This window comes from Hyaena hyaena, unplaced genomic scaffold (assembly GCF_003009895.1).
Source record: "Hyaena hyaena isolate Hyena2069 unplaced genomic scaffold, ASM300989v1 scaffold_79, whole genome shotgun sequence".
Classification (NCBI taxonomy): Eukaryota; Metazoa; Chordata; class Mammalia; order Carnivora; family Hyaenidae; genus Hyaena; species Hyaena hyaena.
Window position 1 is genome coordinate 3786050 of NW_024080711.1, and position 17170 is coordinate 3803219.

Genomic DNA, 17170 nt, shown 5'->3' on the forward strand with positions numbered 1-17170 from the left:
GTGGGATCCTTGTTATTCATGGTGGATGCCTGTGTCTTCCAAACATCATAGGTTTGGGTATTTTCACCATGATATTTCACCTGGGTTTTCAACGACCCATCCATAGACTTGTTTAGTTTATATTTTTCTTTGTATCAACCCTTCTACATTTTGGCAGGCATCTTGAATTTTAAGATCAAAGCTTCTCCAGTTATATTATGGGTCTCACTCAAAAGGTGAAGAACAATTTTGTAGAAAGATGTTGAGGTTTCCTTAATTTCCTCAAACCACACAAACTGATCCTCTTGGAGGCTAAACTTCCCAAAATGGAGAGATTGGGAGGCATTACACAGACACTTACACCTGTCTTGGGTCATCAGTGGAAAGATGGGTCCTTCATGCCTCTGGGACTGTGGATGGTAAGGGGGATGGTGAAGTTTGTCACTGTCCCTGTGCTGGAGCTGGAGTAACAAGAATAAGAGTGAAGAGAGAAGAGGCCAGAGGGAGACGACCTTCCAAATTTTCCTAACTCACCCTCCTGTGTTTGAAAATGCCTTATTTCCTAATTTGCTAGAATTGATTTCTGAACATCTATTCTGAGGAAAATACTAGAAAGAAATATGGAGTTCCTTTGCATCAATTATTCCCTTTGTCAATATTATGACTTAGTCACTTTGTGGAGGAAATAAAGATGCTGATTCATGGTGATGTGACCCTCATGTTACTTTTGGTTCCTTTTTTCCTGCTGTGTATCAAATCTCAGAGTCCATGGGAAGGGTGTTTTTGCACTCAGAGAAGAATCTGAGAGGAACCTGTAAGTAAACTTTTAGAATATTTTGTTCTTGGAATTGCTTTAAAATTTTTAAAATGTTTATTTATATTTGAGAGAGAAAGAGACAGGTACAGGCAGGGGAGGGGCAGAGAGGGAGGGAGACAGAATCTGAAGCAGGCTCCAGGTTCTGAGCTGTCAGCACGGAGCCCGACGCGGGGCTTGAACTCATTAACTATGAGATCATGACCTGAGCCAAAGTCAGATGTTTCACCGACAGAACCACTCAGGTGCCCCTGGAATTGCCTTTTATTTTTTTATTTTTAATGTTTATTTATTTTTGAGAGGAAGAGAGAGACAGAGCGTGAGTAGCAGAGGGGCAGAGAGAGTGGGAGACACAGAATCCAAAGCAGGCTCCAGACTCTGAGCTGTCGGCATAGAGCCCAACATGGGGCTCGAACCCACAAACTGTGAGCTCATGACCTGTGAAGTCAGACGCTTAACAGACTGAGCCACCCAGGCGGCCCTGGAATTGTTTTTGTTGTTTTTTTTTTAATTAAAAAAAATTAGTAAATTGGAATATACAATTGAGACCAGGGGATACTTTAAGCTCCTCCTCTACCCCAGAGAGTTTATCTGTGTACAGAAATACCAGAAAGAAGTCTTTATTAATGCTGGCCAGAGGGATCTGAATACCCTAACCTTGGAGACTACCACAGAATGATGACCCCCTTACCAGGAGCAGCTTGGGTAAACTTGCCCCTTCCCCAGGTTTTGCATGATGCATCCCTGTCGGCCTAGCCTCTGGGTGGTGTGAGGAGCAGCGCTGGCCCAGCCCTGCCGTGGAAGGCTGCCCGGCCTCGCTGACAATGCCCCGCACAGTGACAGACTGAATTGTCCCCTAAATGCTCTTCTGTTTACCCAGGAGCTTTCATTAATCTTTCCTTTCTTGTGTGAAGGTGGCTTTCAGGGAGGAAGGCATTTGCTGGCTTTCCCAAGGCAAGAACAATGAAAAGGGAACGAGGAATTCACTCCACCTCAAAAGGAGGCCTATGTGCCTGCTGGGGCGATTTTGGCAGTCTGAGAGACCTGTGTGTTCCCAAACAAACTCTAAGTTTCCAAGAGCTTAGGAAGGAAGGAAAGGAGGGAGGAAAGGAGGGAGGGAGGGAGGAAGGAAGAGGGAAGGAAAAAGGAAGGAAGAAGGAAGGCCAAGAATCCTCCAGTCTTCCTTTGTCCCACTTAAAGGCGCTGGGCTTGTTAACCAGCCACCCCTACCTCCCCCCCTCCCGCCTCCCCGAGCCAGCTGGGCGGCTCTCCTGTGCCTTTCACTTCAGACTGTTGGGCTAGCAGGAACTTTAGAATTCACTTAGCCCACTTCCTGAGAAGTGAAGTGACCTACCCAAGGTCACACAGCTCATCCTGAGTGGAAGCGGGCGAGGCCCCAGGTCTCCCATCTCCCTGCCCTATGTTCTTTTTCCATTCCACTATGACTTTGACCTTCATCCCAATTTCCTTTCAGATGAGATTCCCATGGTCCTAAATATGGTGAGAGAGGTTGGTGGGTAGTTAGTTTCTCCCCAGGGGGTAGCAGAGTCAGCTGGAGGAGCACAGAAAGATTAGACGGATCATCAGACTGGGACTCCTTCTCCCCAGGGTGTCCCCAGACGGCCTCTGGGCTTGTTGGCTTCTGCATGGGGACCAGGGTCAGAATGGGTTGGTCTCACTTAACGGAAACTTGGGGATGTCAGACAAGGTGAGTGTCCACAAGTAGGGAAAGAGGGCAGCAGTAGGACAGTTGTCTAGACCTCGATCTGTAGCTCTTTCCACGAGGAAGCCACCTCGCCACCTGGATTTTTCCTGCACTTGCACTGAGGTTTCTGTTGGTCAGCCCCAGAGCAGCACTGGTGTTCTGCGTCTCCACTGTCCCCTGATCTAGCAAGCTCCTAGGATAGGCCACTTGGTTGGCAGCTCTAGCCATTATGTCATGGCTGCGTTTGCCCCGGCTGCTGCCTGGGCTTTGCATGTGCAGCGAGGACGTGGTACAGCTCCAGGAACATTGGCCTCCATGACTCCCCCACAGAGTGGACGAGCAGGGCTCCGAGGCAGGGACTGGGGGCCTGTGCTGCTGCGTCTGACGTTTGACACCCCCTGGAGCCACTGTGTATGCACCTCACAGCCCGTGCTTGCTGCGCAGGGTTGATGGAGGAGGCTGGCGGCTTCTGTTTCCCATGGCAACAGCTCGACTCTGCGTGAAAGCAGATAAGTGCTGGCTCCGGCTGGCTACACAAGCTGCCTGGGCTGCAGAACGGGGCGGGGGGGGGGGGGCTGCTCCTCATCACCAGCCCTGGTTCCTTCCTTGCCCCCTCCCAGCCACACCCACAAAAATGGCTTTAAAGAGAAGGGGCCTTGGTGATGCGCTCCTGTGGACTCCAGCTGCCGTGCTCCCACCCAGGGTGCAGCGCAAACTATAGTTTAGGGACTGAGGCAGGAAAGTGGTGATTGCTCTTGGGATATTGCTGTTGGTAAAAGCAAGAAGCAGGTACTCTGTCCCAGGGAGACAAGGATGTTGAGTCAGGCAGTAAGCATTATCGATAATGGAGGCACAACAAAGAGAAATTGCAGGTTAAAAGGATCAGGTTAACCTTTCAGCAGCTCCCAGAAGGAGCAATGGAGAGAGGGAGGGAGGGCTCCATCTAGTAAGCACAAGGGACGGGAAGGGAGTTAGATCTCTGGGGGAAAGAAATATTCCCAAGGCGTAGAGAAAAACCTTTATGCATGAGGCTGGAAACTGGCCTACAGCAAGATTTTAAAATGTCCCAGGGGATAAAACAAAGGAGAAGAGGAGGAATAAGGTAAGGAGGGAGGCAGAGCCGAGAGGAAGGAGCAGTAAGGACTCCCCAAAGACCAAGATTTGCAAACTGACAGTCCGTGGCCAAAAAGCAGCTAGAGTATTTAAAAAGGTGTGTGTGTGTGTGTGTGTGTGTGTGTGTGTGTGTGTGTGTGTCAGGAGATGTCACCCCCAAGAGTCTAGATTTCTGGCTTCTTTTGAAAAGAAATCAGAACATTTGGCAACCCTGGGACTCCATACAAGCTTGAAAAAAGTCTGTTGGGATGAAGGCTACTGTTCCTATAGCTTAAACTGGGGTCTGGGCTCTCTAGTCCCCCAAGACCTACTGCCCATTGCTCCACACCCCTCACCCCAAGAAGTGCCTGTACCTCCTGATTTCCTTTACTCTTTACAGTGCTTGTCTGATGCTTGCAGGTATGTAAAATGTTGGGTGCTGTGCACACTGCCCTGATTTTCCAGCACAGGACAGCCCGACCCTGCACCCCCTCCACACCCCAACAGAGAATGTGGGTACCAGCACCCAATGTACCTCTTAGCTCCCCTACCCTGGGAGAGAACAAAGGCCCTGTGTTCTCTCGGAACTGGGAAGGGCCTGTCACTCGATGAGCTGGTTTAGGGATGAGTAAGTCTGGGCCCAACGTTAGCTGGAGTCGTCTCTAAGGAAAACATGAAGCAGGGCACCATGGAGCAAAAGTGTCGGCCCATGGAAAAGCGATCCACAGTCAGCTCTGGGGGTGGGGTGGGGGCTGCCTGGGCTGTGCTGGCAGAGGAGATAGGGGGCCCCTGAGGCAGACGCCAGTGCAAGGAAAGCTGACACCAGCATTGTTAAGTCCACATTTCTGCATGCATGCATGACCAAAGTTCTGGGAATATAGTTCAAATACATTTAGAAGCTGTTCTTTCAAGATCATTTAAAGAGGATCTAAGAAGCTGCCCATCTTGAACCCTCAGAGCTACTTAATGTGGGTCAGAATTCCAGTTTTTCCACTTATCAGCTGTGTGACCTTGGGCAAGTTATTTAACTTCTCTGAACCTCAGTTCTCTCATCTAAAATATATAGCTACAATAATACCTATAAATCTAGAGCTGTGAAGATTAGATATAATGTACAGCAGATGTGACAACAGTGACCAGGCACTTGGTGAACAAATTGAGAGGCATTATCTATTGTTGTTATGATTTTGCTAAGTCTGGGAGGCACAGGCTATAGTTTGCCCACTTTTCTATTTACGAGTGTTGTGGTGCCTGAAGGCAAATTTGGGATGTGGGAAATTTTAACTCCATTTACCCAGGAGCACTGGTAAGGATTTTGAAACAGGTTCACAAAGAGTCAGAAGTGAGATGCTGACATGATGGGAAAAGTGGGCAACTGGGGTCCCCCCTCCCAGCTCTGTCTCCATTGCCAGACAGCCTCGGCCAGTCCCTGAGCCTCCTTGGATTTTGTTTCCTCATCTGTGGAAATCAGCTGGCTAAGTGTCAATCATCTAGAGCTGTGCCCTTCAATACAATGACACCAGCCACATGTGACTATTTAAATTTGAATTATTAAAATTAAATAAAGTTAAAAATTCAACTCCTCAGTCACACTGGCTCTATTTCAAGTGCTCAATCATCACGTACGGCTAGCGCCAACTGTGCTGGGCAGCACAGAGAGAGAACGTTTCCCTCATCATGGAAAGCGCCATCAGACAGGGCTGAATTCTAGAGCTTGCTATCCAGGGCCTGTCCTCAGACAAGCAGCATCAGTCGCCTGGGAGCTTGTCAGAAAGGCAAGCTTGTCAGAAGGTTCCCCCAGGGATCCCACACTCAAGTTTAAGATACCCTGATCTGTAAGATTCTTTTGGCTCTAAAGTCTATGGGAAAGAAAGAAGCAACTGGCTTCTCCAGGTCCAAGTCACAGATTTGCCTCAAAGGAAAGAATTGGAGCCATCCAAGGGAAGGCCAGCAGGACAATGACACCTCTGACGAAGAGGAAGGAAATCAGCAGCCATCTAACGGGGCCGTGGAAAGGTCAGTGCTGCGAAGGCGGTACAATCCGGCTCCTGTCGCTACACCTCCCTTGAACTTGGGGCATTCAGTCATTGCCTGAAGACCTTCAGAGAATAGAAGTTCTCAGGGGTTTTTTTTCCTTTGGTGGCTGCAAAAAAAAAAAAAAAGGGCTGCATTTCCTGGGCACTTTCTGTCCTGGTCATCTTGAGGGGCTTGCTAAAACTCCCCTTGACCAACCACAGGAGGAAGGAGCTCAGGAGGAACTGATATTCAAGCAGGGAAAATGAGAAACAGATTGGAGAAGAAATCAAGATCATATCTGACAGTGACAGGAAGGGCAGACTGGACACCAGCTTCCAGACATGCGGTCCCAAGCCCAGGTCTGTGGCTCAAACTGTAAAATAAGAGAAGGTGCACGCAGTCTTCTCACTGCAGAAAGTCTTGGTGTCTTTTGGTGACATGCTGTTTTTGGTACAAAAACAAAGAGGGTAATATTAAATCTGTTGCTCATTAAGAAAACATGTGCCTCTTACAGGACAAAATTGCTATTGTGTATCTTATTTAATTGATACTAGTTTTTATTGCCCAATGTTAAACTTTTAATGTGTCCATAAATCTATTTCTTACTTTCAGAGAAATCTCTGTATTAGGAACACACTGTGCAAGAATGAAGACAGGAGAAGGGAAATATGAATCCAAAATACACATTATTAATTTTTTAGGAAGCAAGCAAAAGGGTGCCTCGCAAAGCATATGAGACCAAAAAAACAGCTGGGGTTTCTGATTTGCTTGAGAGAAAAATCTACTGAAGCGCAACACAGCCTTACGGGGCCAACTATTTTCTGCAGAGGAGCAAATGAGCAGTAGAAATGGGTTTGTGATATACAGGTCAGCTCTTAAAGAGTCACTGCCGGAATGTGTCGTGCGTTTCCAGCAGAGACACACTGAGCTGAGTGTCCTGTCACACAAGCTGGAGTCATGGGATCTGGCCATGAGGGGGGGCACAGGGAAGTGGGCCAGGGGGCAGGGGTGGTGGGTGTGGACCCCACCACCGCCTCTCTCTGTGATGGCTGTTGGATTCCAGCAAGCACCCCGAGCCTTGGCCTCTGTGTGAAATGCAAAGAGCATTTGTCTTCAGGAGCTTTGGGGAAGATGGAGAGAGATGTTCTACATCAAGTGAACAGACTAGGCAGTGAATCCCTTTTAGTGGATCATTTAGTCAAATAATGGTTTGGGGTCAAATCCAAAGCTCTGTGAAGGAAGGTGAACGGGGACCTGTCTGGTAGGAGAGGCAGCACTTCCGACCTGCTCTGATGCACGGTGCCCACCTGCTCACCGCTGACAGCAGCTGTCTTCCCGTCCAGGCCACCAGGCGGCTGACTCCGGCTGGCAGTGCTGGGGGAAGTTCGGGGGCACGGGAGCCCTTTGGTGATTCCAGGGGTCAAGTCAGAGTGGGAGGGGGTCAGTGCAAGGGAGCACCGTCAACCTCCAAACCAGCCTCCAAATCTGAAAGGAGACAAGCGTGCAGGAGAAAAGAGCTCCATCCTTTTCCTGATCCCCATTCCAATGGCTACTCAATTCCCCTCTGCAGAGAGAGAGAGTACCCTCTTATGTGGGATTGCAAATCTCTAAGGAGGCCGGTCCCACATGGGGATCACCCTTCTTCAACACTTAACCTCTCTCCAGATCTCTTTTCTGTGCCAAGCATTTCCCTTCACGTGATGGGAGCTGTACATTATTGTAGGAGAAACATCCACAGATTTGCTCCTAACTTGCCTCCTTCTCCATCTCATTTCTACCCTTCATCAACTTCATTCAACCTGAACACAAAGGGAATTGTTCTTTCACCTTGAGTTGCTCAGTTCACGCTCATTAGCCAATGCCTGGACACCTCTCACACACCGCGTATAATTCCCTGACTCAAAGTTGCCCAACTGTTCCAGAAATCCAGCTCCAGCATATCTGATGTGAGAAGGGATGTATTTGACAGTATTTTTTTTTCACTTTATTTATTTATTTTGAGAGAAAGAGAGAGAGAGCGTACATGCATGCATGCATAAATTGGAGAGGACTGTTTGGGGGTGGAAGGAGAGAGAAAGAGAGAGAGAGAGAGAGAGAGAATTCCAAGCAGGCCCCACACCATCAGCGCAGAGCTGAATTCCGGGCTCAGTCTCATGACCATGAGATCATGAGCTGAGCCAAAATCAAGAGTCAGATGCTTAATTGAGTCACCCAGGCACCCTTATTTGACAGTGTTTAAAAACTGATCAATGTCTTGGGGCACCTGGGTGGCTCAGTCGGATAAGCATCCGACTTCAGCTCAGGTCATGATCTCACAGTTTGTGGGTTTGAGCCCCGTGTCGGGCTCTGTGCTGACAGCCAGCTCAGAGCCTGGAGCCTGTTTCAGATTCTGTGTCTCCCTCTCTCTCTGACCCTCCCCTGCTTGCTCATGCGTTCTCTCTGTCTCTCAGAAATAAATAAAATATAAATTTTTTAAAAACCGATCAATGTCTTCATTAAAATCCCATACATATGGTATAGTGCTGTCTTTAGACACTTTCATGCCAATCAAGAAAGAAACATCTCAAATTGATTTCATATCATTCCAAATGAACCCAAGACTGTCTGAGTGCATCACAGACCTAAAGATGCATGACTGACAGGGTGGTAGCAGCCTCATAGCACCTTCATTTTAATTACTCCAGATCTGGGAATAAAGAAAAGGTGATTAATTCGATGACAAAATATTTTTATTGTTCTTGAAGATTCTCAGGGAACAACTGCCCTCAGAGGGTAGGGGTGGCTGGAGGGTGTGGGTAAGACACAGTCATTACAGAGCAGAGACACAATGGCTTCAGTCCAGTGCCACATTTAAGTTTGGGTGCCCTTTGGTATGCTTTCCGGTCTGCAAAATCAGAGCAGAAGAAAATGGATGACTATCAAAAAGTGATCTTACATTATGCAATGTATTGAAATCTCAGCCTATTCATCAGCCTAGGGCTTATTTCAATTATTACGATCCATGGTATAGTATTGCTGTTTTTATCCATTAACAATCAGTGCCTAATAAAGCAGCACAGAATTCAATGACTGTGCTGGATAAAAGAACAAATAAGCATTTATTACTGCTAAGGTAGCTGTGGTCAGCTGGTGGGCTGGTGGTGACTAGCTGGTCTAGGATAGCCCCCTTCAGGTGTCTGGCAGTTGATTGGTATTGGCTGGCTATTGGTTACAGCCCAACCTGGTGAGATAGGCTGACTCACATCCCCCCACACCCAAGATGCCCATGTCCTAAGACCCAGAACTTATTACTATGTTATTTTACATAGCGATAGGGTCTCTACATATGGGATTAAGTTAAGGACCTTGAGATGGGGAGATTATCCTGGGTTATCTGGGTGGGTCCAATATAATCACAGGGATCCTAATAAAGGGGAAGCCGGAGGACCAGAGTCCTAAAAGACATAAGGATGGCAGCAGAAGTCTGAAAGGAAAGAAGGTGCAACATTGCTGGCTTTGAGATCGAGGAGAGTCCAAGAGCTCCCAGAAGCTGGAAAAAGTGAGGAAATGGATTCTCCCCTGGAGCCTCCAGAAAGAATACAGCTCTCTGGACTCATTTGAGACATCTTCTTTTTTTTAATGTTTTATTTATTTCTAGGAGAGAGAGACAGCGTGAGCAGAGGAGGGTCAGAGAGAGAGGGAGTCACAGACTGAAACAGGCTCCAGGCCCTGAGCTGGCAGTCAGCACAGAGCCCGACACGGGGCTCGAACCCACGAACCACGAGATCATGACCTAAGCGAAAGTCGGACGCTCAACCGACTAAGCCACCCAAGCGCCCCTGGACTCATTTGAGACTTCTGACTTCCAGAACTGTAAGAGAATAAATATGTGTTTCCTTTTTAAAAAAAAAAATTTATAGTTTATTTTTGAGACAGAGAGAGGCAGAGCATGAGCGGGGAAGGGCAGAGAAAGAGAGGGAGACATAAAATCTGAAACAGGCTCCAGGTTCCGAGCTGCCAGCACAGAACCCGATGTGGGGCTTGAACCCATGAACAGTGAAATCATGACCTGAGCTGAAGTTGGACACTTAACCGACTGAGCCACCCAGGCACCCCTAAATATGTGTTTCTATAAACCACTAGACTTTTGGCAATTTGCTACCACAGACTAACTCACCTGGACTTGTTAAAAAGTCAGTAGTAGGGCTCCAAGGGAGAAGAAGGAGTGAATCATAGACTTGGGACTGGCACACTGTCACTTCTGCTGCATTTACTGATCAAAGACATCCCAAAGCCTAAGAGTCCATCAATGGACAAATGGATCAAGAAGATGTGGTTTATCTATACGATGGAATACTACATGGCAATGAGAAAGAATGAAATCTGGCCATGTGTAGCAACATGGATGGACCTTGAGGGTGTTATGCTGAGCGAAATAAGTCAGGCAGAGAAGGACAAATATCATATGTTTGCATGTATAGGAGGATTAGGAGGAACTTAATGGAGGACCATGCGGGAGAAGAAGGGGGGAAATAGTGGGGGAGAGGGAGAGAGGCAAACCATGAGAGACTCTTGAATGCTGAGAACAATCTGAGGACTGATGGGTGTTTAGGGGGGGAAGGGGGGAGATGGGCATGGAAGAGGGCACTTATGGGGATGAGCACTGGGTGTTATATGGAAACCGACTTGACAATAAACTGTAAAAAAAAAAGTAATAAAAAAATAAAAAATAAATTTCAAAAATTAAAAAAAAAAACCATTCCAAATTCAAGGGTTGGAGAAACAAACCCACCTCTTATTGGGTTCTATTTCTCCCACCTCTTGATGGGAGAAGCTGTAAAGTTACATTTAAAGGGGTGTGGAGGGGCGCCTGGGTGGCTCTTTTGGTTAAGCATCTGACTCTTGATCTCAGCTCAGGTCTTGATCTCAGGGTCAGAAGTTCAAACCCCACGTTGGGTTCTGTGTTGGGCTCTGCACTGGGCATGAAGCTTATTTTAAAAAAGGGAGGTGTGTGGAGATAGAGATGGGTAAAGAATTACAGCTATGTTTTTGCAACCAGTCTACCACCATGCCCTTTAAAAAGTGACAGAGGACATTCAAAATCACTGTCTGAGCCTGGTTTCTTTTTTCTTTCCAGGGACACAAGGAGCATGGGTGTCTTTACCTCAGGCACTGATATCTTCCTAAGTCTTTGGGGGATGTACGTATCTCCAAGAAGTCCTGGATGGATGGACTTTATCCAACATTGGGGGGTTTGCTGTTTTGTTGCTTTCATTTCAGTGGGCCTCCTGTCTATGGCCTTTTCCTGGCTTCTGTCCTCATTCATAGCCTTCATCTCCTCCTGGATGGTCACTTGTGTTCTGCTCTGCTGCTCCAAGCATGCGCGATGCTTCATCCTCCTCCTCTTCCTCTCCTGTGGCCTGCGGGAGGGCAGGAATGCTTTGATTACTGCTGGCACCGGGATGGTAATCTTTGGACATGTGGAAAATATTTTTCATAACTTCAAAGGTCTCCTGGACAGTATGACTTGCAACGTAAAGGCCAAGAGCTTTTCCATACATTTTCCACTTTTGAAAAAATATATTGAAGCCATTCAGTGGATTTATGGCCTTGCCACTCATCTAAGTCTATTTGATGACCTTATTTCTTGGAACCAGACTCTGGCAGTCTCTCTTTTCAGTCCCAGCCAAGCCCTGGAGGCACAGCTAAATGACACCAAAGGCCAAGTCCTGGGTGTCTTGTACCAGATGGTGACGGCGACCGAAGTACTGTCCTCCCTGGGACGGCAGCTCCTCGCCCTAGCAGGGCTTTTGCTGGTGCTACTTGGCACTGGCCTCTTCATGAAGCGATTTTTGGACCCCTGTGGTTGGAAGTTTGAAAACATCTTCATCACCAAACAATTTGTTCGGTTCGATGAAATGGAGAGGCAACTACAGAGGCCCTGTGTCCTTCCACTGAATAAGAAGGAAAGGAAGAAATATGTCGTCATCCCATCTTTCTGGCTGTCTCCTAAAGAGAGGAGGAACCTGGGGCTGTTTTGCCTCCCCATTCTTACCCATCTCTACATCTGGGTGCTGTTTGCAGCCATAGATTATCTTCTGTATCAGCTGATTTTCTCAGTGGGCAAACATTTCCAAGGTTTGCCGGGGCTCGAGGTCCACTTGAAACTGCACCGAGAGGTAGGCGGCCACCTGTGCTTCTTGCAGCGCGACCCGGCTATTGGCTGGCTTGTCTTGATAAAGATCATGAACCTCCCAGAGCACTTATTCACCTTGGAATTCCCATGATGGCATAGTGTCTGGCATGTAGAAGGAGCCCAACAATTGTTGGTTAAGTTGACTAAAAATCCTGTTGTTAGAGTATGATATCATCCTGAAAACCTTTGGTCACCATTTTAGTTTCCTGTGGCTGCTCTAACAAGTTAACCCAAACTGGGTGGTTTGAAAGAACAAAAATGTATTCTCTTATAGTTCTGGGGCAACAGGTCCAAAATCAGTATCACTGAGCCAAAATTAAGTGTTAGCAGTGCCACAATCACTTCAGACTCTAGGGAAGAATCTACTCATTGCTTCTTTCAGTTTCTGGTGGCTTGTTGGCTTTTCTTGGCTGTGGCTGAACCTCTCCATCTTCATTTCTGTCTTCACATTGTCATCTCCGTTGTGTATGTAAAATCTCTCTCTGCTTCCCTCTTAAAGGATGAATGTGATTGTGCTAAGGCTCACCGGGAGAATCAGGATACACTCTCCATCTCAAGATCTTTGTCTTAGTCACTTCTGCAACGTCCATTTTTTTCCCAAATAAAGTAACATGTATCGGTTTCAGGCCTTAGGATCTTATATCTCTGGAGAAGGGGAGTTTTTTCGCTTTCTATAGTTAGCAAACACTGAAATGGGAGAATAGGTGTCTCTGATACGGAACATGAAGTTGGTTCTCAAGCAAGAGTACCTGGTGTGAACCTAGAGTCTGTCTTCCTCCCTCCCTCGGACCTGTGCAGGTAGACCTTGAGCAACTTCTGTGAACGAGAACTTCTTTTCATTGCATCTTAAGCCCATATGCAACATGGGAGGCCTATCAATGCATCAGCAGAGCATTAAAGAGGATGGTCACTGAAAAAAGAGCTCCTAAGTAACCAGATATTATGGCTGGTGCTAGTACAAGATAACACCCTTTAGAAAGAAAGAAAGAAAGAAAGAAAGAAAGAAAGAAAGAAAGAAAGAAAGAAAGAAAGAAAGAAAGGAAGGAAGGAAGGAAGGAAGGAAGGAAGGAAGGAAGGAAGGAAGGAAGGAAGGAAGGAAGGAAGGAAGGAAACAGCTACTTTGGTTTTTAGGTCAGTGGTTCTCAACCTTAAGTGTGACCTGAGCTGAAACCAAGAGTCAGATGCTTAACTGACTGAGCCACCCAAGTGTCCAGGGAGAGTCCTTTTAATAAGCTCTCCACGGGATTTCAAAGTGCATGGTCTATAGAAACCATACTTTGAGAACATTTGATGCAGGCGCCAAAAGCAAGGACCTGCTAAATCAGTGGTTATCTACCATGGCTCCATAGTGTCATCGTTGTGGACCTGAACAAGCAAATAAACACCAAGAAATCAATAGGTGATTGGGGTGAGGCCTGGGTGGGAGATTTTTAAAAAACTCTCCAAGTGGTTCTGATGTGCAGCCAAGATTGAGAACCACTATTCTAAACTCCGCCCAAAAGAATGGAGCTAAAGGTCATTGGATGGATCTATGACAATCTTAATTAGTCAAGACAGTGTGTTTCTCTGAGCTGGTGACCCCTGAGCCTTGGGGAATCTGCCTTTCTCTCCTTTGTTCTTGTTCTTCTTGGCGGCTGTGTCTCAACCAAGAAGATCATGGTTTTTGTGCATCCCATTTTTTTCTTTTCCATTTTTCTCTGGGGAAGTTTGTGATTATGTGGGCATTTCAGAGGTTGTGGGTATTGTCAGATATTGTCTTGATTTTTTTTTTTAAACCCGGAGGTTGTGAAGCTGAGCTACGTGGGACATGCGTGTTTATGTGCATGTGTGCGTGTGTGCATGCGCGTGTGAGTGTTGTGCATGCTGGGGTGGAGTGCACCAGCTTGGGCTGGTGAAAGCACCAATAGCTGTCTGCACATGTCCGATTTTCTCTTGTTTTTTGTCAAGATACAGTAGGGGAGATCTTAGAAGAAAATGGCTGAAAGGGTGCCTGCAAGCCATCCTTTGAAGTCCCACTCTTCCATAGCTCTCTCTATCTTGGGGTCTGAGGTCTTCTGGTAGCATCCACACTTTTCTTCCCGGCTTCTTCTGGCTTAGCAGGTAGGTCAACTCCACCCCCTCGAATCCTGGGCTGCTTCTCAGAGTTGATTACTCCAAGCATTCTGCTGCCCCTAAAGAATTCAGTTAATTACAAGATCTCTGTTGCTCTAGAAGTCTGAGCAGCGGGGATAATAGAAGCCGTGTCTCCAGTGAAAGCTAAACTATATCTTCAGACATGCTTAATCCTGGCAGTGGGTGGCAGGTAAAAGGGTCTCTCGCCTCCCCTTCCCCAACCCATTCTCCTTTGTCTTTTTTCCTTGCTCAGTTCTTCCTCTCCTCCTTTCTCTTGCTTCTCTCTCATATTTCTCTCTCAGCCAATACCCATGCCTGCTTTGTGAATTCTCACCATTTTAGACAGCAGGAGAAAAAGGCAAGTTCTGCCTTCCAAAAAAAGCCCAGAAGCTTTCCAATGACAATGTCCTGACAAATACATTTTTGGGTGTCGCTGGGTACTGAGGATGCAAAGATGTTTAAGCTTCGCCGGCTGCCATTGCAGTCACATCCTGGTGGGGGAGGCCACCACCCTCTCTCATAGCGACAACAGGGTAGTGGGTGCTGGGGCAGGGGTGGATACGAGACTGCTGTGGGGGCTCCTCCCGAACCCTTTCCTGCCATGCCTGGGAGACTGCTGCCAGTCGCTGGCTCTAGGGACCCTGCCCTTACCCCAGGATGCCCTGGCGGCCCTTGGTCCCTCCATTTCTGCAGGTTGAGCAGGAAGAGAAACGTCACCTAGTGGTTTTGCCAATATTTCTCTCCCACTCTTGTACGATTTTAAATAAGTGTTTTAAGTAAAAAAGAAAGAAGGGAAATGAGCCAAATGGAGCTAGCTGGATGGCTGGGCATTGTAAGTAAAAATAGCCAGCGTTGTTACTTATTGAGCATCTACTTGTGCACAGCCTTTGTCTGCATTGACTTTTCAGGGCTGTCTGATACCAGAGCGGGTCCTCGGTCCATTACTCCATGCTGTCTTGGCAAAATGTTTACTTAAAAGAGGTGAACACATTTTAAAACATCAGGGTACTATTTAGTATATTGCTCAGCATTTTGAGAGAATTCATTTGTCTTCCAGACTATCCTCCACCAACCCTGTACAAAAATGTTGGCTCAATCTTAATGAAGCCCTGAATCCCAAATGTAAAATCTCCAGTTAGATTCCTCTATTAAGTAACTTCTTCCAAGACCGGACACCCGCTGCTTTCTTATTGCGGGAGTCAGTTCTCATCACTGACTCACTCAACGTGTTTGTTTCTTCACTAGTATTAAAAGCAGCACATGGCTTTGCTCTGGGGACTGAAATCTCTCTGTTGAATTGTAGGTGGACTGTCTTTGTAATAAGAGAAAACAAGAGGCAACAGAAATGCTTTCCATTCCTTAGGCACAGTGGTGGAGAAATTAGAGATTTGACTTGACATTTGTAGAGATGCACCACGTATGACGTTTCCAGAGTCTTCACAGGTACTGGGACAGATCAAGGTGCACTGCGTTCTCTAGGTGTGGCTATGTTCTTTTGGAAAAGTCATTTCCCTCTTCCTGGCCCCAGGGCTCTGGGGCGCTGCAATGATAATAACTTACTAAGTACTCCCGTTTGTAAGGTTAATGCTCCATCCCCAAGGTGCTTAATTTACACTGGGAGTAGTTTATTCATGGGCAGGATCTGGTCCATTAATTCCTGTTTTACCAAATTAGAAAACAAATCCACTGAGAGATTAAATGACTTTCTCAGGTCAGGGAAAACAAAGCACTGAATCAGCACACACTTCAGCTGGTGGCTTGGCTGGGGGGCTCAATGTCATCTTTTGCCCTCTGTTGTCACTCCACTGAGGGCAACTCATTTGTAGTCTTGCCTTCAAGCAGAAAGGAACACATTCCATGTGAGCATCCAGCAGAGATGACAAAACGCCGTCCGAGACCTCTACACAGAGGATTTAATGCCACCTTCAACAAACACTATTCTTAGTATTCTTACACTAAGAATAATTCCCCACCCCCAATGTCTAGAAGGTTGATTTAGAACATAATTTAATGCTTCCACATCTTTGTGACCTTGTGGTCTGCCGTTGGGGTATTTTCAAGATGGGGAGGATATGGTTGGATCTTAAGGGGCTCTGCTCCAAAAACATGTCTACTGTAGTTGAGCTAAAGCCATCTTTCTTCGCTCCTCCATTTCCTAGAGTGTAGAAACAGGTGATCCGTAAAACTGGGTTATGTGGTCAAATTTGTGAGGAGAACTGTTGGCTGAAGTGAAATGGGTTTCTCTGCCTTCTTCTCAGAGATTCCAATAGTCTCATGGGCATCCTGACTCTCCAAAGAAAGGACAGAGTAGACAAACGGATCAGATACCTTTTCTCTCAAGGAAATCGATCTTTCCACAAACCCGCTTTAGAAAAACACTGCAATTGCCATAAAGAAGACTCGACCCTTGTCTTTGCTCCCGTCCTAGCTCACAAAAGGAGTTGCCTTAGCGGCTCCAGCCCAAGCATGGGTCATGTGAAACGCTATGTATTGTAGGGCAGGACTGAGCAAGACAAAGACTGAGGGCAAAAATGGCATGGATCTTGAGGGTATTATTCTTTCATTTTAGGAGCGAGGAACTCAAGACATCATACATGATTCTTCCTTTAACATATCTCTGTTTGAACCCGCCTGCATCCCTGAGCCAAAGCTCCTCCTGTCTAAGACCTGGATTCCTCTCAGCATTATTCTCCTGATACTGGTGGTGCTGGGTCTGCTGTCCTCCATCCTGACTCAGCTTAAAATCCTGGTGTCCGCATCCTTCTACCCCACCGTGCAGACGGAGCGCGTCCAGCACCTGCACGTGAAACTCCTGAAGAAGAGAGCAAAGCAGGCGCTGAGAGAAGGAAACAGTAAACAGAATCTCTACTTTACAAAGGCAAGCCAAGATGGCAGCGTCATCCGTAATGAAGGAGAGTTTGAGTTTGAAGGGCAAATGGACTTTCAAAGCACTCTTCAATTTCATGTTAGGGTTTACACCCCCAGCAATGGATAGGACACCAAGGGGAGAAAATTAATAGATGTGCGTGGCTAAGGCTCTTAGCTTTGTGATTTTGAATGCTGGTCCAGATGATCCTGCAAGATATTTTTCAAAACACTGACTTCAAGTAGGTACATTAGCCATAAGGTAGAGGGGCTACTGGGAAGACCCTCTGCAATTATTATTAAAGGACAGTGCCCAATAAGAGTTACTAATCATGTCAAGGACAAATAAATAACAGAGGGAACTATCCACTAAGGCTTGGTAAACTTCAAATAATTTCCTCATTCTGCAGCA

The 17170-nt window shown here is 46.7% G+C and overlaps 1 protein-coding gene across 1 annotated transcript; it reads left to right on the plus strand.

Moving 5' to 3' along the window:
- The first annotated feature begins 741 nt into the window (after positions 1 to 741).
- On the plus strand, positions 742 to 16888 carry LOC120232859 (dendrocyte expressed seven transmembrane protein). The gene is made up of 3 exons (XM_039233828.1): positions 742 to 793; positions 10723 to 11764; positions 16463 to 16888. The coding sequence occupies exons 2-3, from the start codon at positions 10736 to 10738 to the stop codon at positions 16886 to 16888; spliced, it is 1455 nt and encodes a 484-aa protein (XP_039089759.1). The 5' UTR covers positions 742 to 793; positions 10723 to 10735.
- The last annotated feature ends 282 nt before the right edge of the window (positions 16889 to 17170 follow it).

Excerpts from the sequence above, each read along its gene's own strand:
- LOC120232859 (XM_039233828.1), top strand. The coding sequence starts at position 10,736 with ATGGGTGTCTTTACCTCAGGCACTGATATCTTCCTAAGTCTTTGGGGG. Across the intron at positions 11,765-16,462 it reads ACTTGAAACTGCACCGAGAG|GAGCGAGGAACTCAAGACAT; the intron begins GTAGGCGGCCAC and ends CTTTCATTTTAG.